The sequence below is a fragment of the Vicia villosa genome, linkage group LG1, assembly GCF_029867415.1.
Source record: "Vicia villosa cultivar HV-30 ecotype Madison, WI linkage group LG1, Vvil1.0, whole genome shotgun sequence".
Taxonomy (NCBI): domain Eukaryota; kingdom Viridiplantae; phylum Streptophyta; class Magnoliopsida; order Fabales; family Fabaceae; genus Vicia; species Vicia villosa.
Genome location: NC_081180.1, coordinates 21,096,530 through 21,121,698, shown reverse-complemented (window position 1 = coordinate 21,121,698; position 25,169 = coordinate 21,096,530). Strand labels below are relative to the sequence as shown.

At 33.6% G+C, this 25,169-nt stretch overlaps 2 protein-coding genes across 3 annotated transcripts; one reads left to right on the top strand and one right to left on the bottom strand.

Annotated features, from left to right (window-relative positions):
- The first annotated feature begins 6,434 nt into the window (after positions 1 to 6,434).
- LOC131630752 (peroxidase 40) lies at positions 6,435 to 7,905 on the top strand. The gene is made up of 4 exons (XM_058901504.1): positions 6,435 to 6,867; positions 6,950 to 7,141; positions 7,235 to 7,400; positions 7,500 to 7,905. Exons 1-4 carry the CDS (start codon positions 6,550 to 6,552, stop codon positions 7,901 to 7,903), a joined length of 1,080 nt encoding a protein of 359 aa, XP_058757487.1. The 5' UTR covers positions 6,435 to 6,549; the 3' UTR covers positions 7,904 to 7,905.
- Positions 7,906 to 8,073: 168 nt separating this feature from the next.
- LOC131630740 (flowering time control protein FCA) lies at positions 8,074 to 18,590 on the bottom strand. Of its 2 annotated transcripts, none has more exons than XM_058901494.1 (19): positions 18,109 to 18,590; positions 16,774 to 16,844; positions 16,555 to 16,633; positions 14,296 to 14,378; positions 14,152 to 14,203; positions 13,468 to 13,535; positions 13,190 to 13,256; positions 12,831 to 12,910; positions 12,691 to 12,755; positions 12,348 to 12,404; positions 12,046 to 12,211; positions 11,217 to 11,294; positions 10,546 to 11,109; positions 9,472 to 9,675; positions 9,189 to 9,383; positions 9,076 to 9,108; positions 8,855 to 8,920; positions 8,730 to 8,775; positions 8,074 to 8,422 (listed from the first exon to the last, which is right to left on the bottom strand). In XM_058901494.1, exons 1-19 carry the CDS (start codon positions 18,332 to 18,334, stop codon positions 8,415 to 8,417), a joined length of 2,208 nt encoding a protein of 735 aa, XP_058757477.1. In that variant the 5' UTR covers positions 18,335 to 18,590; the 3' UTR covers positions 8,074 to 8,414. The 2 variants fall into 2 exon arrangements, with proteins under 2 accessions (XP_058757477.1, XP_058757474.1); XM_058901491.1 differs by having other exon boundaries at positions 9,076 to 9,114; positions 18,109 to 18,588.
- Between the last annotated feature and the right edge of the window lie 6,579 nt (positions 18,591 to 25,169).

The following is a 25,169-nucleotide window of genomic DNA, read 5'->3' as shown; positions in this document are numbered from 1 at the left end:
TTCGGCCATACTAGAGTTCGATCCAAAATCTCACAATTCCAAAGTTGGTTAAGGAAGCGTGAAGATTGTTGAATAGGAATGCCTACTACCGCGATTGTTTGAAACAGAGCCGAGTAGAACATGTTGTTGATGAATAAGTTGATGAGATGTTCGGTCATAAAGATGATTTGAGTGTCGATGGATTCTAGTGAGGAGTGAAGGAGTAGTAAAGGTGAAATAAACTTTAGAACGGTTGAAGTCGTATTTATGATGCCAAAGCAACGACATGTATAAAAGAAGAATTGTAGAGAATTTCTGACACCTATTGATGTGAGGAAGACTTTGTGGAGATTTCGAGTGGAATGATACTTGGACGCTAAAGATTTCATGGAATTTAGAGTAAAACCACGAGTTATGAATGTTGTCGCGGTCTTTTGCTAAGATGAGGATTTTGATTTGGAACGAGATGAATAGTAATGTACGAGTATATTAGTGATTATGAAGTTTGGAAGTACTTAACAAGTATGTGATGCTAAGTGACTATGAAGCGGATTGTGTGAAATGTTTGGACGTTGGTGTCTCATCGACAAGATCCAATAAGAGGGAAGTGTGCGAGTTGTAAAGACTCAAAGTGAATTATTGAACTATGACGATGTTAATGAGTTTGAGTGCAAACTCGAAAAGGACACTATTATGTAGTAACGACGGTTTATGCTTACATATGGTTGTCGGCTGTCTATTGACAAATTGAGGACTTGATCACCCTTAATATCTTGTTGATAGTAGGCGGAATCATATAGATGGGATGGACTTGTTTTGTTACCTTAATGGTTTAGAAAGCGATGAATACTAAGCCGTGAGAATAATCACTCACCATGTTGTGTGAACTTATGAAGAAGTGAATATGAAAGAGTGCAATATGATGGGCAAATGACTTAAGACGAGTAATCAGAGTCGCACAACAAAAGTGTGATGTGGAGTAGTGTTATGAGTACTACTCGTGGGAAGTGAGGAATTAATATGTCGGAAGCCTACATAGAGAATATGTATTGATTTATATGTTGGATTTAGAATCTCGTGGAGGTAATGATGTCGTATCGAAGAATTAGAACTCTTTTGAATAATTTCCGAGATGACGAACGTGTTATTGTGGTTGTACGTAGTTAACGAGTATGTATTTAGCAAAGTTAAGACAATGAGTTGATACTATACGATGCTATAATAATTTTGTGTCGTTGTTAAGGTGATATTGTAGATTCTAGATATAATGAGGAATTATACTCCATGAAGGACGAAGTTGATTAATTCTTAAAGAGTGGGATTCAGTTTGAGCTATTATGTAAGCAATGGTATATTGAGGCTGATGAGTGTGATTATAACTACTCATGTGCACTCATTCCGATGGTTGAAATGTTTAATAGATGAAGTAAATTAGGAATTTGTTTTTGAGTGCGAGTAAGTATTGACGAGTGGTGGATTAGTACCATGGATGGTAAAGAATGATTTTTGAACGAATGAGTAAAGAGGGCCAGAGTTGGGTATAACTCAAAAATCTAATTGGTAATGATGGTTGTAATGAAGAATCAGAATAGTGCAGCAAAAGTGGAGTGTAACGTGTTAGATAATTACTGGTGTGACTTGAGAGGAGTCAGATAATTGAAATCCAATAGTATGAAGAATACGATTATTGAGTTTTCTTGAAAGAAGCAGTTGGTGAAAAGTGTAAGTATTATTTCATCGTTCAAATGAAAAAGTATGTCTAAGGTTGGTATGTTGGTAGATGGAATGCATTACTGCAGTGTTGATCAATGTGATCATACCATGGTTGAGTAATTATATTATTCAGTTATTGGGCGTATTGTATGGGTTGTACCTCAATGTTCTATTGTTGTTAACCTTTTGGAGGTATAACGAGTAGTACACCTTTGGGTAGTCAAATGCGACGTAAGAGCTGAGATTGAATGCATGAGATGTGCTTCCTGTTGGTTATGTCAGATGGATTTTAGAGGATCAACTGATGGAAATGTTACATGGGAACTGGAGAGTCAGATGAAGGACTCTATCCGGAACTTTTCACTTTAAGTGTGTTTTCGAGGACGAAAACTCTTTTAGTGGGGGAGAGTTGTAACACCCCGTAATTTCATAAATTAATTTTATTAAGTTAAATTAATTATTTGGAAATTATTTAATTATTTAGTAATTAAAAATTGAATTTTTGGAAGAATTATGGGAATTATTGTTATTGGGCCGTGACGTAGTTAGTAAAAGGGGAGGTGCCAATGGAGAGGCCTTACTAACTAATTATCCTATTTTTTTATAAAATAGAGAAATTGTGAAAATAAGGAAAAAAGGAGAAGCAAAAGAGGAAAAGAGAAGGAACGTGAAAGGGGAGAAGAGGAGGAAGAGAAGAATTCAAGGTTCTTGGCTAAGGTAAGGGGTGACTAATCCATTTAGCCTATATTATCAGTTTAATGATGATAGGATTGATTATGTAGGTTTTGTATCTCAATTGGATGTGTGTTAGATTTTGGGGTTTTGGAATCTATAGGGCAAATTGGATGTATTTGTGATGACGTGAATGATGTATGATTTATGTACAATGGATAGTATTGATGTGTGTATTTAAGTAATTATATAATGCTGGTATTGAACTTGAAGAATTAGGACTTATAATGATTTTCTTGTGTGTAAAAGATGGGTTTTTGGGGGTTTGAAGGATGAATCCCATAACAGAAGAAAAATATAGATTTTAACACTTCTTCAGTGATGTAACCGGTTACATGGTTGAGGTAACCGGTTACCTATGTGAAAAATGATGAAAAACGCAACGTTTTGGGAATTTTGGGGTGATGTAACCGGTTACATGGTTGAGGTAACCGATTACATCGAAGAAAAATGGGGTATTTTCACTACTGGAACTGATGTAATCGGTTACATGAATGATGTAACCCGTTACATCGCTGTGTTGGCATTTTTTTCAAAACTTTAAAAATTCATAACTGTTGATCCGTAAGTCCGTTTTGGGTGCCGTTCGAAGCGTTACGAAGCTAACAAAATGCTCTTTTTGATGAAAGTAAATTGATTAGCACTAGATGATTTAATTATTATGTGGTTGTGAAAATGACATGTTATTGTATATGTGTATGTCATGGAATAATGTTATTTAAGAACAATATGTATTGGTGTTGTGGACTATGTGCTAATTGTGATACATGGAATTGATGAATGGTAAATTCTATGCATTGTTGTGATTATTATGTGATAAATGCATATTGTACAAATGGTGGATAATTCAATATGTTAAATTATGGTGATGTGCGTAAATATCAGAATCGCATAGATAATTCTTAATTGCATATGTTTTTGGTAATTGTATGTATACATGAGGCTTAAGTTATAAAATGTAGATGTTGTTTTTGGTGGTTGTTGAGGATGACATTGATTGTCTTGTATGCAATATGTCATTTGTGATTGATAGAGGCTATGTGATTGCTGTGGTGATAATATGTTTCTGTGTTAAATGTATTATGTTGTGGTGAATATCCAATGATTGGGATATGAGTATGCTTTGTGTGTTATGGATGAATGATTATGAATCGTTGGTGGATGTTGATGATGTGCATGTTATGGTTGATGCATGTATTTCATAATCATGTTGTGGGCTGTATCCCTTATGGTGGTGGGACAGCGGTAGCTAATTCCCATTGTGTGGAATTAGTGAGAGAAGTAGCCGAATCTTTATGGTGGTGGATCGGTGAGATGGGTTATCCCATGTTTGGTACCACGTGCATTTAGTTGCATTGCATTAGGTTGTTGTGTATAATTATAACATGAATGGAAGTTGTCCAATGTTATAATTTATATGTGTTTGATATGAATGGTTGTGTGTTTGATTAACTGTTGTGTATCTGAAATACATATGATGATCGGGTGAATAATAATTGTATGCATAAAGTCGTTGCATGTGTATTTGTGTTGTTATAACATGATTGGAAGATTTCCAGTGTTATGTTATGGTGATGTAATCGGTTGTATTTTTCGTAACTATTGATGGATAATCTAATAATAATCTAAATATGTTGCAGTTGGGCGAATAATCTGCTTATGATGTTTTGTCGTTATGAACTTATAATATAGTTTAATTGTGATATGTCTCACCCTTACTGTTGACATTTTTCAGATTAAGGAGTAGCGGCTTGTGCTTGGTGAGGATAACTCGTAGAGTTACTTCGTTTAGTCGGTTGTGTCGGGTCATGCTCTGGTCTTGTAACACTGGGGGACGTTTATTTTAGTATTGTTTGAGGGATTATTTCTTATGTTAGAATGATGTTTTGTTTGTTTTAAATCGGTAAATTCTTGATGTTGAATACCGATGTTTTATGTTATTCAGTTTTGAAGTATTTTCCGCTGTGTTAACATGATTACTGAATAATGTGTTTTGAAGTTCCTCATAAGGCATGACATGGCTTAATGTTTTAAATATTTTGAAGTTGTAATACCCTTTTCATGTTATACTCTGAATTTTATTTATTATTCCGTGGGGTTTTAGAAGGGTGTTACAACACTTCCTCTGGGTGACGTGCTTAAACTCGTGCTTGATTTTGAGAAGATAACATACTATATCAGGATCTATTTAGGACATATTGGACGGGTGCACATGCGAATTGGTCTATATTCTTATAAAGTAGTTGGATAATGTCATTATCTTCCTCTTTAGTCAATGACGGCCTTATATGGGCAGTTTTATGATTTTGAGTACCTATATTTATCGCTTTTTAATTCTTTCATTGATGTAAACCTGTCTTTCAAATAATCAATTCAAATGTCTAAATCAACATAGTTAGTCATGTGGGTATTGTGCGACGGAGTCGTCTCCCCTCTTATTTTAGCCTTAATATATCCCGATAATACTTTCTTGCTACTTCATAATCACCTACTTGTCATTTGTCCAAGGGTGTTACAATCTTAGGTTGAAGGTTGAGATAACGACTCCCTAGTCATTGAAGGTCGTTTAATCGATAAATATTATATGAGGAAGGGTTATTCACCACCAAGTATCTTACTTTTACGACCTTGGCATTCATTCCCATTCCAAACATCATCAACATTGAGACATATACTCGATTCAGTACCTACTCCCTTGAAAAAACTACCAGCGAACTTATTATTGCTTGACCAACTAATTTTTTCTAGGGAGAAGTTGAGAGTATTATAGCTTACTTAATCATTACCAATAAGAAAAGACTTCAAGACATCTATGAATATTTAGAGGGAGAAACTGAAAGAATAAACAACTTTGAAGGTTTGTAGAGTATCTATTTTTGTGCATATCAAGTTTTGGTACCTTGAATGTGTCTTCGTTGGATACCTTGATTGTATGAATAATACAAGTTATGGTAGATGGAACCATGAAGATTAAGATTTATAATAAGTTGTTTTTGCTTCATAACACTTTGAAAGTACATCTCCAAAAGATTTACGAATAGACATCTTTGAAACAAAACACTCATCAATATACATTTGGTGCGTCCAGAGATGCATCTCTAAAACCTGTGGCCATTAATGTATTATCACGCAAGACGCTAGAGAAGTCTAGGGTGCATTAAGAAATTCCCTTACAATGCATTTTAAGGGTGAAGAAATAGCCTAAAATGTCAGGTCCGAATGTTTAACATGTTTTAGCGAGTAGAGCCAAGGTTTCAAACGTCTGTCATCTCCACTCTATTTTTTTTTAAGTAGACTTAAACAGTTCATACTCGTTTATCTCCTTTCTCAATTGTATAAATGCAAGTATGTGATGACATTGCAAGTTGATGCATGTTTTATGTTTACTTAGTGACAAACCAATGGCTCAATTAGGTGAGGGGCGTTTAGCAACTCAAGTTGGGTCTTTTGTAGTGACAATTATATGGTCAAATATAATTTTAAAAGTAAACTATCTTGTTAAGACATTTATCTGAAGCTAAATACTAGGCATCGACATCCATAACTTGTGAAGTACATTTTGTTTGTGATATCTTGTATTGAAGATCAATGTTGCCATAACTTGAATAAAAAGAAGATGAAAGAGAATATGATAATAGTTGCCCAAATAAAATGCACGTAAATTTTATGTCTGGTTCGCCTATCAATTTATCTAAAGTTGGATGCAATATGGATAACCGTGAATTTCCTTCATTGATATTTTTAATAGAAATTGATTCTAAAGGTGATATTCATGATCTATTTTAATTTAACACTCCGGAAGTTCAAGGAACCCGTCCAAGAAAAAGTTTCAATTCAACTAACGTAATCTTGCCAACAATTTAGAGGCAGTAGTAGATATTTGCTTTTCAAAATTTTGGACATAGTCTTCATGTACTTGTAGCTAAACACTGATACTTTGATACCAAGATATAGCTGATGAAAAAGGAACGCAAAGGCACATGGCATTTGGTGGTCATCACAAACTACTTCCTACAACCACTTCTTAACCTTGACTATGTCTTTTTACCATTTCACTTCATCAATTTTTCTTCCATGAGTCAGTTAGCCTCTTTTTATCACTAAACAATGTACCACTAACTTCCTATGCTATATATAGAACAGTGCATAGCATGCCAATTCAACAAACATCCCTTAACATTAATGTCCCAAAACATGGCCATGCAGTTGGTAACATTATTGTGTGTAATGATACTCAACCTCACTTCAGTGTTTGCAACCACAGTGAATGAAGCTTATGGTGGTGATATTAATACTGGATGTCCATTAGAGACTAACATATACCAATATTCTTGCCCTCAAGCAGAGGCCATAATCTTTTCTTGGGTTGAACAAGCTGTCTCTAGTGACCCAAGAATGGCAGCTTCGTTGCTAAGGCTTCATTTCCATGATTGCTTTGTCAATGCAAGTCTTTCTTTCTTTACCGCCACATACTGTTTTTTTTTAATTTTCATGAATTGTGTCAATATAATTTTAGTTTTTTCAGGGTTGTGATGCTTCAGTGTTGCTGGATGACACACAAGACTTTGTTGGTGAGAAAACTGCAGCTCCAAACTTGAATTCACTTAGAGGATTTGAAGTGATCAATGAAATCAAATCTGAACTAGAACTAGTTTGTCCACAAACTGTTTCTTGTGCTGACATACTAGCAACTGCTGCTAGAGATTCGGTTCTTCTGGTTTGTCATTGCTCCTTTGGATTACAATCCTTTTTCATTCTATTTGATTATTCTGACTAAAATCATGCATGATGAACTACTGTGCTATTATAGTCGGGAGGACCAACTTGGGAGGTGCAAATGGGAAGAAAGGATAGTATAACCGCTAGCAAGGTAGGTGCAAATAATAACATTCCAGGCCCAAACTCAACCGTTGATGTACTTGTGTCCAAGTTTGAAAACGTTGGCCTTACACTTCAAGACATGGTTGCACTCTCAGGTTAAGCAGCTAATAGATTGCTATTTGTTTCCATGTTAACATATGCACATATAATCCAAGTTATTGAAAATCAAGATTTGCATTGATTCTTATTTTCAGGTGCGCACACAATAGGAAAAGCCCGGTGCTCGACATTTAGTTCTCGCTTACAAAGCAACAGCATCTCAGATGGTCCATATGTTGATATGGAATTTGTCGCATCGTTGCAACAGTTGTGCTCAGGACAAGGTAATAGCAACCAAATTGCACATCTGGACCTGACCACACCAGCTACATTTGATAACCAATATTATGTTAATCTTCTCTCTGGGGAAGGACTTCTTCCATCAGACCAGACTCTAGTGAGTGGGAATGATCAGACACGGGAGATTGTTGAAACCTACGTAGAGAACCCGTATGCTTTCTTTGAAGACTTCAAGATTTCTATGATAAGAATGGGAAGCTTGGGATCGGATGCGCAGAGTAACGGACAGATTCGCCGGGACTGCCGGACTATTAACTAATTTAATAAAGTGATAATTCCCTATGTAAACGACCGTGTGCTATTTAATCATTAGAAAAAATTATGCCAAGTGTGCAAGATGAAAAGGTAGTAGTAATTAATTAATGATTACTTGAATCAAGGTTTGAGTAGATCGTTATAATCAAAGGCAAGAGCCATTATGAACATATGGACCATATGAACTTTATAGATTGTCTCTAAATTAATGGCTTAAGTTAATATTTATTAATAACGCAAAGCCTATGTTACACGAGGATCTGGGTAGAGCATTTCCTTCACAGCCCTCACTGCAGAACCCAGGCGGTGATAGTGAAATCTCAACTACTAGGACCGTAGAAATTTATGAATAATATACAGTTTACATGTCACTTTGGGTCAAAATGAAGGTAAGGTGGGTGGTCCTCTACCTTCTTTAAGCAACAGATTTGAGATTCTCTTACACAGCCATTTAAAAGCTGCATCATCCATATATGCCGCCTCATGCCTTGCCTCATGCCTTAACTCGTAGAAATTCAAACTCCTGGGGTTAAAAAGATACAAGATACGTCAACATTGATATTATAAATAAAAAGGGAAAGTGATAATATGCGCCCTAAAGGCACATGATAGCATACTATTGTTGTCCCTACCAAACTCTTGGAAATGATAAAAATGCAAACACTCATAACCCCACATTCCCACTTAATGAACAATATTCGCCCCCCTTTCAAATGACAACAAAATGATTTAGTAAGATGACGTTAAAAAACTAACGCCCATTTAGTATGTGTTTTTATGTGTGCATGTGTTCAAACTGTGGGTAGATGAGTTTGTGCAAGGACTGGAACCTGCAGGTCTGTTTTTCCACATCACCTCTTGCGTAGTATTAATACCCTGAAATGGATTAAGGAATTATGATTTGACAAAAAGGCATCATAAAATAAAAGGAAGGTGAAAAGGGTAAACATTATACCTGTGAATATCGTCCAGGAGCACCAGCAGAAACAAATGATGTCTGTAACTGTTTATAACCAGGTTCCTAAAAAGCCAAACAACTTTCAATTATACACCAAATAGAAGCCATTTAAAATTAACAGGTCAGAGAAGAACAGTGGCTACATGTATAGACTGTGAGGTATATCAGACATCCCTTCTATTGTTATTAAACAAATGTTGACAAAGATATAGCATTACCTGAACATTTTGATGACCTGTAACTCCAAATGCCTGGAACTAGAATTGGAAAAGCAAAATCAGTGCCGTAATCACCTTTCAATGCCAAATGAAGGAATATCAGAGATGCTTACAGAGGAAGGTTGCTGTATTTGTTGATGGTGGAGAGCTTGTTCTCGGAAATGACTTTGTGGCTGAACCTGTTGGTTTTGTACAATTTGTTGGGTGGGTGGTATTGAAGACTGTGACCGAATTTGAGACTGCTGAACAGACTGGCTGTGCTGTTGCTTTTGCTGTTCAAACAATGTCAACTCTTCGGGTTTCTCCCACTATAGGTTCAATTCAGCAAAAATTAGTTCCACAAATATAATATAAAATAACTTACATAACTTAACGGCAACTCAAGTAAATTCTTACCCGACTTTCCCCAGTCACACTATTGTAGTAGTATTTGAAGCCCTCGGGAGAAAGATGCTCTGTCCAATTACATTTTGCAACAGTTGTATTCTGGCTTAATGCTTGTACAGAAGAAGTAGCAGCTGTTGATGAAGGAGCAGCTGCAGCAGGTGCAGCCACATGAGTGCCTGTAGCTGCATGTGATACAGGCCCGCCCCATTGAGACTGCAAGAATTTAAAAAAAAAAAAAAAAACCTTAACACGTGAATAACTGGCTAAACACACTCTAGAGCTATAAGTTTGTAACAGTTTTTTGCATCGAATTGGTCTTTTAAATCAATAAACACTTGCACTGTTACCCCTAACAAATTAACAAATCCAGAATTTCCTTTTTGTTCAAACTCAATTTTTGGGTTGTAATTTTTGTTCTTTAAAGAACTCTAAAGAATTTTAATTTGAGATTTTAGAGGTTTCTTTTTTGATGATATAAATGAAGATGATGACTGATGATTAAGGAATTAGGGATTTTTATTCTTAATTTGATGAAGATCTTGAAGGTTGACAAAGATGATGAAGAACCCTAATGTTTTTTATTTGGGATTTTTATTACTAAGAATAACTAAATTAAAAAAAGGAATTGCTAATCACATAAGCACCTTCTATTTGGGATTTTATGATTTAAATGACCAATTTGTAACAAAAAAAACTTAAAACACTGGTTTGTGACAAATGGAAAAACTTAAAGGACCCCGAGGATGTTTCTGGCCTAAATTATAATATAACTTAACAACACTAGAAATTAATCAATTACTTCAAACAGATCAGATATCTACATACAATAAGGTAAGACACCGATCAATCAAAGTCCTCCAAGAGAAAAATCATTTCAAAGAGTACAACACATGTGAAGAATGCAACTATTAAGAAACTTTTTGCAGTATAACTGATTCAAAATAAACTACAGATCAGTCTAACCAAAAAACATTTGGCAATAAAACCGATGTACAACCTGTGAAATCTAATACCTGGTGAGATGTTGACCAAATGAGAATCCAGGTTAAAGAAATTTAAGGCAGAGATTTTAACCAAAAATACCTGTGTTTTAGTAGCTTCTGAATGATGCTGCAATGTCAATGCTTGACTGGATGGCTGGATCATCTGTAATTGTTGTTGAAGCTGGGAGAAGGCCTGCTGAGATGAATGAAAGCTTGCTTGTAAAGTCTGTGTTTGCTGTGACGCCAACTGGGCTAACTGAGAAGGGGATTGCTGAAGTGATTGAAGAGGTTGAAGGGGCTGCTGCTGCTGCTGCATAGAGGGAGGAATTTGCTGTCTACTTGGGGTAGTCAATGCTGAGTTAGATTGGACGCTAGTATCAAGGGAGGTCTGAGGAAACGTAGCAGACAAAACACTCTGCTGAGCTTGAGGTTGAGGAACTGAAAACTGTGCATTAATGCCCAGTCCCTGCGGACCAGCAGACAGAGGTTGTGGCTGACCATGTTGCCTGAGGGATGGAAGTGTCGATGTTTGTGGATAGGGCCTCGGAGCTTGAGGATATAACTGGTGTGAAGGCGGAAACTCCTGAGATGATTGAATAGGTTTCTGTGGTGGAGGCATTGGTTGATTGACCGGTGGAATTTGCGGTCGAGGCTGATTGAAATTCTGAAAACAATATAAATTTACTACTGAGTCGAGCTAGCAAAAAGGTTGTGAAGCCTAGTTATCCATTAATCTCTCAGATCACATGTATACTGATAATCTCAAAATACCTGTTGTGGCATTGCTGACGGAGATGGAGCTTGAAAACGGACATCTATGGAGGCTCCTATGCCAGTCATAGGACCACTCTATATTGATTTAAGCATAGTGTAAGCAACCGATTTGTGAAGATCAAAATAATGGAAGAATAAATAAATTTAAAATGGGGAGCAACAGAATAAACAAAATTGCATCTAACGAGCATAATTAGGGGTCAACATTTTGTTCCTTGTCCACTTTAATTCAAATTGTAAAATTTAAATATTCACAGATAATTACAAAATCAACATGGGGCACACGTGTGTGCACACAAGTGGGGCATATCTATGCATATTAACCAATAACTGTTAGCGGCAAGGAAGGGTCCCAAGAAACCTATTCCTTTCAAATACTAATACAGAACCTTGCAGAAACAGCTACTAAATGAGTTTGTTCCATTCATTTGACTAAAAAGAGTGATGAGACGATGCAGCTTCCGTTTTGCGATAGTGCAGTTTAATAGTTGATAAAGACAGTCAATCACTTGGCAACAAAATCCAGAAGGCATCATAAATGTAATTAATAATAGACCCAAAACTTTTTTATCATGATAAGAATTGACAACAAAAAGTAATATTGCTAATGATATACTAAGCCAAACTTCAAGATAAGTCTGCTGGGAGTACTAGCAACAAACCCATTGTGAATGTACAACCAAGGCCGCAATTAAAATTGAAAAGTGCAACATTTCGGAATAAAATAAATAGGGAAAAGCATTTCAGTTGGTTTGCAGCTTTTAAAGAAAAATATTATCATTAGGCTTGGGGAAATATCTTCCAATATCCTTGAATATATACTTACTGCACTTAGAGGCAATGTCATGTCGCCAGATCTTGGCATCAATGGAGGCCCCATGCCGTGAAAACCAGCATTGAAGGATGTACCAGTATTTGGTGGACGGGTTGGACGCCAAGCATTAGGGGGAGGCATACGATCACCCATAGGATCAGAATTATTTGATGGAAATCTGCAAACAGTAATTACGAAAATAAAGCTTTGCACTGAGTAACAAGACAAGAATATAAAAGATTAACTATTCAAAACACAGATAAAGATGGTCCTTTGCACACACAAAAATAGTAGTAAAGCTGGTAGGAGAATACCTAGTGCCAGGTGCATCCAATCTAGGACCAAATCCTGCAGCTCCAAGAGCAGGACCCCTGGAAACCAAACAATTAGTTCAAAAACTACTCATTGATGCATTTGAGTCAAATACTGGACGCCAAAAACATATTGCTAAAGTTAATATGGTAGAGTATATTGCTAAAGTTGCCAAGTATTGAAGAACACTCTGGCTTAGGCATGATCCCTATATTCATAAGACTAAACACAAATCAATTTCTGGATCAAGTGAAAAAAGTCCATGGATCTGATCTTTGGGCCATTACTTGATTATATGACGGGATTTTATGCTTAAGAATCATCAACTGATGCTAGAAAACAAACCTGGAATCTCCTTGGCGTGGTCTCTTAGGATCAGCAAACCGAACAATTAGCGGTTGATCACAACCCTAGGCAAAGACATACATGATAAACATAAAGTTTTATATGGAGAGCTGATAAAAGAAGAAGAAGAAAAATCTTACTCTCATTGTATATATCCCATTAAGTCCATTGATAGCTGCCAGTGCCATATCTCTGTGAGAATATTTGACAAAACCACATCCTTCAGACAAAAATAAGGAAAATATTATCTATTTGGTACTGCCGTCAAATACAACCACACATACAGGGAGCAGGAATAAAGATTAAATGACTCCAAACATCGTAGGCAAAGGTTTAGGAAAAGTATTGAATGCAACAGTTTTTTTTAAAATAAAAATGCATCAGTTGTTTCATACATTACAGAGAACAACCTCTAACCTGAGAATAACAAAGTATCTATTCTAACTCCCACAGTCCCACCCCAGAACCAAGTTTTATCACGTATATGAAGAAAACATACCACGACTCTGCTTCTTGTCATCACGCATAAGATAAACATCTTCAACCCGCCCATATTTTGAGAAAACCTGATGCAAGAGAACAATCAATCACTTCCATGTTCACAAGAACACTAAGCATGCATGACACGTTCTTAAAGTAAAACTAAACATTTTGGAGGAAGGGAAGGTAACAGTTCAATAGGTCACAAGGACAAAATTTGCCATGTTACCATTCCCATTTGCAAGAAAACACAAACAGTCTCTAATGTGTAAAGTTTGACGGGTGCAAGCAACATACTTCCTCAACTTCCTCTACGAGAGCCTGTTTATTCAGAGAGCCCACAAATAGTTTGTACTCAACTGCACCTATAATATATAAAAAAAATTGCAGCAACACGGAACAGTCAGTCTGGACAGTTGAACGATTTGGAATAATGATGCATTTAGAAAAACAAAACAACGCCCAAGTGCAAATTATTCCACTATTTAGACTATAACTAACCAATTTCTACAATAATAAGCCTCAAAGCATGTTCAGATGAAGGTACTATTGTTAACCCTTTTTTCCCCTATAGACCAAAAGTTGTTCTAACAGAAATATCAATTTCACACAGTTTTAAATATATTTGGATGAAATAATAAGTTGACTACTACAATAGACAAAAGGCTTAGACCATATACAAATAAATATTAAAAAAGAGACAATATACCCAATGTTCTATTGATAAAAATAATAGACAAGATGAGATGTCTTATTTCAAAAAGATGTCTCAAACATTGCATTAGGTTCCAAAACCCCTCATAATACACAAGATTGCCAGTAATGCAATGCCAGATAAGTCTAGTTGCACCTTAATTTATAGATGTAAATATTATTCTGATTTGGGAACATTTTTTATCATTTAGTCCATGTACACTATACTAAACATGTGGCAGTTAGAATTTCACAGACTAATAATGTCAGGAGAAAAAGAATAGTTACCAAGGCGTTCCCGTTCGCCATCAGCATACCGCACTTGGATGGGACCAAGACCCTATATGATAATATTATGTGTCAGAAAATTACTAATCATAAGTTGCCTTCCCTACTTACTATTCACTTAGGATTCAGAAGCACTACACTTACTCCGGGCAGAGTATATTGATTGTGCAATGCTCTAATTGCCTGATCAGCTTCCTCTGAAGTAGCATATTTTATAAAACAACAACCTGCACAATAAAGGGTGTTTTATGCCAGTTCTACTAAATAATATCCTCTCCCCAACCACGGCCAAGAGATAGTCATTGGGCAGAAAAACAATAAAGCAAGAAGTCTAACTTTAAAAACTTCTTTTGCTTAAAAATATTTAGCTGCTAACAAACACATACAATAGGTCAATTTTGTAGATTTATGCATCGTCAAACAAATTAGATGATATTTTCCGCGTAAAATAGAAGGCAGAGAATAGTAGAATACGTGAAGGGTTAAAATTGCAACCAAATCATTGTGTATTAAAACACCAAAATGTACCCAAAGTATCAAATTTGGATGGACCGGAAGATCCCGCAGGAACAGAATATAGAAAAAACAAAGTAATCTCATCATAAGGGAGGAGGCAAAATTCCAAACATTCAGAGCAGCACATAAAAGAACAAATTAAAAGGATACATTAAGATCTTTTCATATAATGAATTATGTAGTATACTAGTACAACTCAGTAACAAAAACGAAACAGCAATGACATGTAGAAAATCACTATCAATAACCAAGATCACACTGATTAATCTGCATTAATGGTGAAGCTTACAAGCCACAACACAGCCACAGTTGCAATACAAATAACTCACTAGTTCATAATCTTTGTTAAGAAAATAAACTCCTTCTGTTTTGCATCAACTATCAGAAATTCAGAATTGATGTTGTATCCTCCGTGGGTTACACTTACCAAAACAGATTATACAAAAACTTGCCTTAGGTAAAGGCTTAACTAAAACCAATAAATTGCCTAGGTCCACAAAACAGCACCAGAAACACTCACCAGTGTGCTAAGATATTAACAATCAATATAATCTGAAGATGAATTAAAGCATCAAAAAAATAAAGGCTTAACTAATACCACCAAATTGCAAATGCCCACATAACTGGACCAGAATTATCTACCGGTGTGCTAAGATATTTACAATCAACAGAATCTGTAGATGAATTCTAGCATTGAATATGCATTCATATGAATAAACACCAACAGAATATAAATGCCAGATGGCCTTTCTGACTCAACTGGATACATACAAGCTCTTAACAAATTATTGTGATAAAGTACAACTAAGTCTAACTTTACAATAAACAAACAAAGGCAAAAGAACAACACTTGGCAAAATTTCAGTGCCATGGAGTATCCAACTTTCAACTATGGTCTTTTTGACAACTAATGTCTAAATGTAGCAGTGGATAGCATATCCAGTCAAATATGTGAACACCTCTGCTCTGGTATCTGTCCTGACAACGCATTGACATTTGATATACACACAACTTGGTTTCCCAAACCGGTGCAATTAGAATTTTTAAATCACGTAACTTCTAAAATAATTTCTATATGGGCTGCATCATTATATTTAATCACAGACCTATAACCACGAAGAAGTAAAATCATCGTTCCAAACACACTATTCTGAAACCCCTTAATAGAGGAAACTATATCCACCACTTACACATAACGTTAAAACTAGAACTAGTTGCCTAAATTTAACATAAAGAATCACAAACACACAACCATCAACCACATCGCCAACAAAGCATCCATTCATACGGTAGCTAACGAAGTATGAATTCCAACAAACACATAAATCATTGATTTCCCAACTTTTAGTCCCCAACCACTGATATATGACATCTCAAGCCAATCAATAAATGCTAACATTCACCAAGCCATTCAATAAATGCTAACATTCACCAAAATATGAGAAATACTGAACCTTCTGAAATAAATTGAGATTAACACCATTCAAAAGTAACAACCCAGGATTTTGTTTGTTTCCTTTGTACAATTACTGACTTCTAAATTTTTTGGCAAAACAATCTACAACTAAGGCAACCAGCATTCCTACTACAACCAAATTTTGGACATTGCCCCCACTTGTGCAGCTACAATTGCAAGAGCAGGATCTTTAGGTCCTCCAAGATCCCATCTGCTATACAAAGAGCAGCTTACAGGTGCACATGTCTTGGCTCCTTCATGTATAACAAGACGAGGAAAAAATGTGGAACCATAACCAACATGTCCGAACTTGTTTTAAAATCAAACTGAGATGAAAACGAGCTTATAGTCTTCCCTATCAGCCTCTCAAAAGACCTGAAATAAAGCGTACATGAATCACAATAGTCTTAGAATATAAGAATCAAAAATACCTTGATGCTGTCCTGTCTTTCTATCTTTGATCAGGGCGACCTCAATCACATTCCCATGTTCCTCAAATAAAGGACGAATCTAGCTCAAATCAAATAATTGTTACAAGAAAACAATTACTCGTCAAATATTAGACTAAGGCTAATATCCTTTGATGTTATAGAAAACATGGGATCATTGGGCAATCAAGAAAAGAACATAAAAAAAGTGAGACGACTTACATCTTCCTCAGTTGCTGTTCGAGGAACAGACCCAACAAAAAGTTTGGCAAAATTTCCACCATCAAAATGATCTGAAAGGAACAAATGTATCATTCATTTCAGATATATCAAGTCGTATCCCACTAGTTTCCACTTCATAGCTCAGATTAACGCACAGATAAATACCATATATTTAGGGGAGTAAATTATAACAAAAATCATAAACATTTGCGAGAGAATACTAATTCACATATATAGTTTAGCTTCTGTTACTAAGTTTACTGACAGACGTAAATTAATATGTTTCCCAACAGTTAGTACTGTCTCGCTACTATTGCTAGACTCTGCGTCTAAATATGTACAATGCAACACAAATAAAATAAAACAAGTCATACTATAAAAGGATTTAATTCATATGCACCAACAGTGTAAACATTATTTATATTGTCGATCAATCATAGTTGTTGGATCACTACAAGTATTTGACTTTCATCATATATACCCTGCCATATAAAGGATGATTTGTGATTGATTGAGTAAAATCCTTTACATCGAAAGTGTAACAAAATTATTCTCATTGAAGAACACACACAAAAAATTATTTCTCTAATTTGCTTTACACACCTTATACATTTTTTTTAGACAAATCACATAAACTTCTTAAAAGGATTAAACATGTATTGAACCAATGTTATCAATGAAAAATTGAAGACGTTAATTTTGATTAGAATATTTTAATTAATAGATGGATAAATGAAGGTAATAAATATACTATGATATATGTAGTAGTGTCGGTGTCCTAACTTTTTTATATTATCGGTGTCGGAGTTTCTGTGTCGTCTCCCGGTGTCCGAGTCGGAGTTTATGCTTCTTACATAGCACACAACCCATGGAAAAAGATAATTCCCCCCTCCCAAAACACACACATGGCAACACCAGCAATGCAATCCATAAACCTAAGATAGAACAAGCTCATGCCAATTCCCCCTCCCCAAAACACTCGCATGGCAACAGCAGCAACGCAATCCCTAAACCTAGATAGAACGAGCTCATGCCACTTCCCCTCCCCAAAAGACTCGCATGGCAACAGCAGCAATGCAATCCCTAAACCTAGATAGAATGAGCTCATTCCAATTCCCCTCTCCAAAACACACACATGGCAACATCAGCAATGCAATCCCTAAACCTAGATAAAACGAGCTCATGCCCATGCAACCCTTATAGCAAAAGCCAATTCAAACACCCTATCCAAAATTCTCTATAGCAGTAACAGCAATTGAAGTTGAACTACATTTAAAACAAAAAGCCCTTAAATTCAAAATTCGCATCAAAAAACAGATTCAATAACAAACTCACCCGGCAAAGCTCCACGTCCAGAGAAAGGAAACCCTCGTTTCTGCCCAGACATCGGCAACTGCTGGTGATTATTAAATCCAAAATCCCCAGCACCTTCACCTCCCACCGGCCTGAACCCCTCTCCAGCACCCGGTGGACGGAATGCCCCAACCCTACCCGGAGACCAACGCTGGGGAGGGGCGGGGACGGAACGAAAACCGCCGGGACTTCGACGGTTGTAGTTCATCGGAGAATCGGAGAAACGGGAAGCCCTTGAAGGACGATTATTGTTGTAAGAGTAATCATCGTTGTTGTTGTTGTTATCGCCGTAGCGGTTTCCTCTGTGCCTATCCAGTTTGGCTAACAGAGTGAAACCCTAACGTAAAACCCTAGAAACTGAACGGAGAATAATAAATGTAGAAAAAGAGTGTGCAGTGTTGCTTTGCACCGGTGAAGATGAACTTTAACACTTTTCTTGGCTTAACGACGATGTTACACATTCAATTCTTTAAATTATATTAAATATATTATTTTGTCTATTTTATCAATCAAATGAGTTTTTTTTAATGAGATCATAAATTACTAGATGTATAAAAGAAAAATAAAATAAATAGTTGAGGATTTTAAAATAAATAAAAATTATAAAATGTATTATATTTTTTTGTTTAAATATGTATTTTGTTTTTTATTTTAATTCTAATATTTTTTATTTGTTTTTGTCTTTTTAAAATATATATATATATATATATATATATATATATATATATATATATATATATATATATATATATATATATATATATATATATATATATATATATATATATATATATATATATATATATAATTGAATACCTTTGCTTCATGATCAATTTCTTTTAATTCAACATCTAATGACTTTTGTAATCTAGAAATTTGATTGAGTTAGACTTTAACATTTTTCTTTTTTTGATAAGCTTTTGACTTTATCAAAATTAAACCAAGATAGATGATGAATATCTTCATGACAAAATCTTTATGTATCTAATACACAACAAGCTCTTTCGAGAACACGCCAAAGCCAGAGTTAAAAAGAATCCAGATTTTAGAATATATATTAGTGAATTAAGGAGATTGTGTTGAGAATCAAGTGTGAGGAAGAAGTCTCATATTGGTTAGAAAAAAGGAATAATAAACACTTTATAAGTGAGAGAACCCACACACCTGTCACCTTAAGGTTTTAGGTGGACAAGTGAAGCGTCACCCACAAATGTGTGTTGCTCAAAAAGGAATGTCCCGAAAATAACAATGCTCCTCGCTCGACCCCCCGAGTTGCCTCCAACAGTGGTATCATGTGCCTTTGGTTTCGAGATAGGGATCGACTCACTTGTATCAAAACACTTCCCGCAGGTGGTGGTAGAAGGTTTTATGTTGAAGAGTGTCAACGGTGGTACAAGTGTATATGGAAGCTCTCTCTTCCATATAAGGGGACCATTGCATAGACTCACATGAGAATAAAATGTGAGGAAGAAGTCCCACATTGGTTAGAAAATGGAAGAATGAACACTTTATAAGTGAGAGAATCCGAACACCTATCACCTTAAGCTTTTAGGTGGACAAGTGGTGTGTCTCTCACAAAGTGTGTCCCAAGTGTAATATGCTCCCTGTAACACCCCTTTTATACCCCAAAATAAATAAACATATAATCAGAGAATAAGCATGCATATAATTCAAAAGGGCGTCACATCGACGTTTTCAAAAACTAAAAGCTTTTAAAAACCGACAGCATTTATCTACAATATACAATACACCTGGTCATTTCAAATAACACCTAAACATTTAATTACAATTCACACAGAATATGCATTCACAGCGGAAAATACTAAAATACTCATGTATTTCATAAAATGATTCATGTCCCATACCATGATCATATCTCAAAAATCATCTCAACATAAAATAAAACATAATCAGAATATTTGGCTTAAAAGCCTCTCAACAACAAGTAGCCAAATAAACAGGTTCTCAAGTCATAACATAATACATAACCACATAGAAACATGAGTTCAACACGACTAGTCTACCCAGTGTTACATGACCAGAGCATCGACTCACTACCTAATCTCCAACAAACACGGAAGAATCTCCAGCTAGATCACGTACGAGCTACTAAACTCTAGAACCTGCATGTCGCCAAATGAGGGCAGCATTAAAACAGAAGGGTGAGAATACGAATCATTATGAAGAAAGTATAATAAGATACAATGGTTAAATCAACAATTCAAGTAATTAATCACACTATGTATAACCATGTAGATTATAATAGTAATAATAATAATAATCGATCTATATTTCACATGTTATCAAGTATACAACAAGTATAAAGAGTATAATATTTCAATTGCAATATTATATTCTCAATTATGCACACAACCATAAGTATCACCTATTCACACATTTAATCAAATATTTATTCAAACATCACTCATTTTCGATTATCAAGCTCATACACATATCACAACTACATCAACTTCACATATTCAATTATCGCATAATTCTAATGTGACTCAATGCAAGATATGAGACGCTATGCATGTGGTACCGCAATGTGAACCCAACGTTTCACCGCTTTCCGATTCAATATCTAGAATCCAAGCCACGCTTCCGATCCGGACAAGATCAAAGCCACCACACATGTTTCCAATTAAGGATCAACGTATTCTACGTCTATTTCCATTCAAGGATCACCGTCTATTACCATGTGAACCCACAGTTTCACCGCTTCCACAATAAAGCCGACTACGCCGTGAATGAATGTACAATTACCAACCAATTGTGAAATTAAGATCATCTCTACCATCTTAACATTCCGCATATCACAATAATTCAACTCGATGAATTATCCACCAATTGTACACAACATTCACAACACATACATATCATTCACATATAAAAGGCCAATTAATCAATTGCGATTCACAAAATCCAATTAACACTAGTATCCATACTATCTCATGTCAATTCACATTTACCACATATATATGAATATACACATTATCAAAACAACATCATTGTCATAGAAATATATTATTCTCAACATAAATATTCGAGCCAAAAACACAATTACGGACAAATTCTCAAAATACCGTAATTTACCGATAAACCAAATAAGTTATCCAAGTCCAAACATAATCTGATTAAATAGACTCATCGCAATTAATTCAATTATTAGTTTAACCAATTAATATCAAACTATATTAATTTAATTCACTTCTATTTCTATTCCATTTCCACTTTCTAGTATTCTATTGCTCAAACAAATTTTATTTGAAAAGAATATCGCGCTAGCTTTCTAGCGCTTCGAACGGAGACTCAAACGGAGTTACGGTTCAAAAGATATGAATTGTTAAAGTTTTAGCGAGAATGTAAACACTGACATCATAAACTGACAACTCTAAACATGTCAGAGTTACACAAAATAATTAAAAGTATGACTCTTAATAACTCAAAACAACTCTGACAACTTATTTTCAACTCTAACAACTCTATTGACAACTCTAACAACTCTATTGAATTTCTATTAACTTGTTATAATTTATTTATAAAGAATATTTAAATAAAACACAATTTTGGTCGATTCGTAAAAATCACAATTTCAACAAAATAACACCACCACGTTAATCTACTAATTAAACTTAGCTACCACGTAAATTTTCATCAAATTCCAGACAACAAATTATACTGCTTAATTCGGCTATTTTGATCAAACGGGACTGTTTTGCCTTTCATTTTGTTTTTATTCTTGTTTCTATTATATATATTCATCTCATAATTATTTTCATTTCCATTTTATACCACTTCAATTATATAACAACTTATATATGTCCCCTTTCCCATATATGCATTATTATATATATATATATATATATATATATATATATATATATATATATATATATATATATATATATATATATATATATATAATACTTCAAGTAACAGTATGAACAGAGAGCAAAATCTGGCACTGTGTGAAACCAAAAAAAGACTAAAGCGCAGCACAGTATAGAACAAAATAGGATAGTTTAAGTGGGTTATTACATTTCCATTATGTCATCTCATGTTTATGATTTTCAATTGCATCAGACCATTATATATATTATTAAACTACAATATAAAGCATGGATAGAAAAACTACACGACACAAAATGAACAAAACAGAAACAGAACCGCATCACACCATAGTAGCCTAAAACAAAATAGTAAGTGGTTTAATGGTGTATTCATATCCCATTATATATATATATATATATATATATATATATATATATACTAGTCAGATACCCGTGCTGTCGCAAGGGTGCATTATTTGTGGTGTAGTATTTTTTTGAATGATACGAAATAATGTGAAGTATAAATATTTGACCAAATTGTATATATAAAATGGAAATAAAATATTAGAAAAAAGTTTTATTAATAAGATTTTCATAGGCAATTTCATAATGCTTTGCAACTCCAACAGCGAGGATTTTGACGACGGGTAATTTAATTATAATATATATATATATATATATATATATATATATATATATATATATATATATATATATATATATATATATATATATATATATATATATATATATATATATATATATATATATATATATATATTACTTAAGGGTAGGCACACAGTTAAATAAAACAAACCACATTTTGGAATAGCAATGCGAATAACAAAAAAACACACACCAAATAGAAACGAAGCGAAATAAAATCGCTATGTGGTGCATCACAATGTCGTCCGTCAATGCATATGTAGCATTTGTTTCCTCAATCCTATCCCGCACAACATTTCAACATTTATTTTCAATTTCAATTCTAATTTTTACACAACTAGTAACAAACCCGTGCGTCCGCACGGGTTCTGGTACGGGATGCGCATTTGTTTCAGATGTATACTTTTAATAGAAAAATATCTGTGAAAAAATTATAATTGAATGTATAATTAATAAAAAAATATTTTGATCAGTAACTTCATGTCTCGTTAATAATCAATATTTTGATCAATAACTTCATGTTTCCTTGTACAAATATTAGTTTGATCAATAACTTCATGTCCCCGTGTACCTTAAAAAATATTTTGATCAGTAACTTCATGTCCCGTTAATAATCAATATTTTGATCAGTAACTTCATGTCCCGTTAATAATCAATATTTTGATCAATAACTTCATGTTTCCGTGTACAAAAAATTTAGTAAAACATGATCTTATTTTTGCATCACATTTTATACACTAAAACTAACTTAAAAAATATTATTAATTTTATTTTAGAAGCATACATTTTCTTACATATTATTTTCTTTTTTAAAAGAATGACATTTTTATGGTAACCATTAATGATATTTTTTTGACTAAATAAGAAAAATGTGACCTTCATTAAAAATTGATTTATTTTTTCATTACACATTTGCAATTTATATATATTTAATTTGAATTTGAATTTAAAGTATTTTAAAAAATGATGGGATGGAGATTTGACTTACGATATTATTATTAATCCTCTCGTAGCAGCTATATATAATGGGTAGGATTTTGACAAGTGATAGTAGTCGATTTCATTTTTTTATATAAAAATTATTTCTTATCTTGATGATTTCTATGGGCCCGTTTGTTTTGGTTTTTTTTAAAAAAGATTTTTATAGTGTTACCAAATTTTGTGAAAAAAAAAATTTCAAAAAACTTTTTATAAAAGCTTCAAATGAAAATTTTGTTTGAATAGTTATTCTTAAAATGTGATTTTAGGTATTTCATCTATTTATGAAAAAAAAATTGGATATCAAAATTTCAAAAAATCACTTAATTTTGAAGCTATTTCAAATAGATTTTCATAAAAATCATTTTTGAAATACAACTTTTTGAAAAAATTATGATTTTGACTAAGTTTTGGTCTTCAATTATGTTTATTTATGTTATAGGATGTCAAATTAAGTGTTTCATTTTAGAAAAAACGAATATAAAAAAACTTGTAATATTTTGAAAACCGGTTTTAGAAAATCTATTTTCAAAAATACAAAGTAAAAATCCATTTTTTTAAAGCTAAAACAATACTGGTTAGAATGTGTAAACCACTCATTTTTAAAACCATCAACTTCTCTCTCTAATAATTTCTTTTAAGAATCCAATTTTTAATTTTCTTGTTTTATTTTATTTGAAGGTATTTTTAAACATAATTTAATTATTCATTTTCTATTGATTCTATACAACAATTAATTTTATTAATTATTATATTTAATTTGATATTGTTAATTAGTTTTATAACGTTACCTTATATAAATATAAAATCTCTTAAATAGAGATAATTAAGTATAATTTATTATATAACTATTTTTTTTCATACAATACATGTTTATTGTATCAAAGATATCTCTTTTGTCTTTCTAATATATCAGATTCAACCATATGAGAAGTGCAAACCCAGAAACATGTTTTTTTCCGATAAAAATTAATTCAACCACCTTTATTTAAAATCATCATTAACTTTTGTATTCGTGTTAATCATTTTGATTTTTTTTATTAAAGTGGTATTTCTGAAAAAAGATATAAGTTATTAAAATTTATTGGTTAAATCCTTTATTGCATAAACAAATATCGTTGTAAAAGATATTAATTTTTTTAAAAGAAAATCAAATATTTTAAATCTATAGTGTATGAATGGAAAAATATCAAATTAAATACAATCTCATAAACTAAAGGACAGAAAAAAAAAGGTAATAACACAATCTCTAAATTTGTCTTCTTTACTTTTTCAAAATAATTTTACATATGAATTGATGGACAATAAATCAATTATATTCAATGCTAAATATATAAAATAATCATTCTGGTGATTAAAAGTCACAACCACTCACGGTGAGGGGTATTTTAATTTAATGAGTTGGAAAAAAGACTTTCAGAATTTAATATTCATTTACTATTTATTTATTATTTGAATTTTAATTATATAACACATTTGAAATAATGGTATTAAATATATAATACATAAATAGAAATTAATAAATTTAAACATAAATCAATGCACATGATATGCATAACTCATAGT

Coding starts and splice junctions, on each gene's coding strand:
- LOC131630752 (XM_058901504.1), top strand. CDS start 6,550: ATGCTATATATAGAACAGTGCATAGCATGCCAATTCAACAAACATCCC. Junction 7,142..7,234: donor CTAGAGATTCGGTTCTTCTG/GTTTGTCATTGC, acceptor GTGCTATTATAG/TCGGGAGGACCAACTTGGGA. Junction 7,401..7,499: donor AGACATGGTTGCACTCTCAG/GTTAAGCAGCTA, acceptor TCTTATTTTCAG/GTGCGCACACAATAGGAAAA.
- LOC131630740 (XM_058901491.1), bottom strand. CDS start 18,334: ATGAACTACAACCGTCGAAGTCCCGGCGGTTTTCGTTCCGTCCCCGCC. Junction 11,295..12,045: donor TGACATTGCCTCTAAGTGCA/GTAAGTATATAT, acceptor AAATCAATATAG/AGTGGTCCTATGACTGGCAT. Junction 9,384..9,471: donor GTGTGACTGGGGAAAGTCGG/GTAAGAATTTAC, acceptor TTGAACCTATAG/TGGGAGAAACCCGAAGAGTT.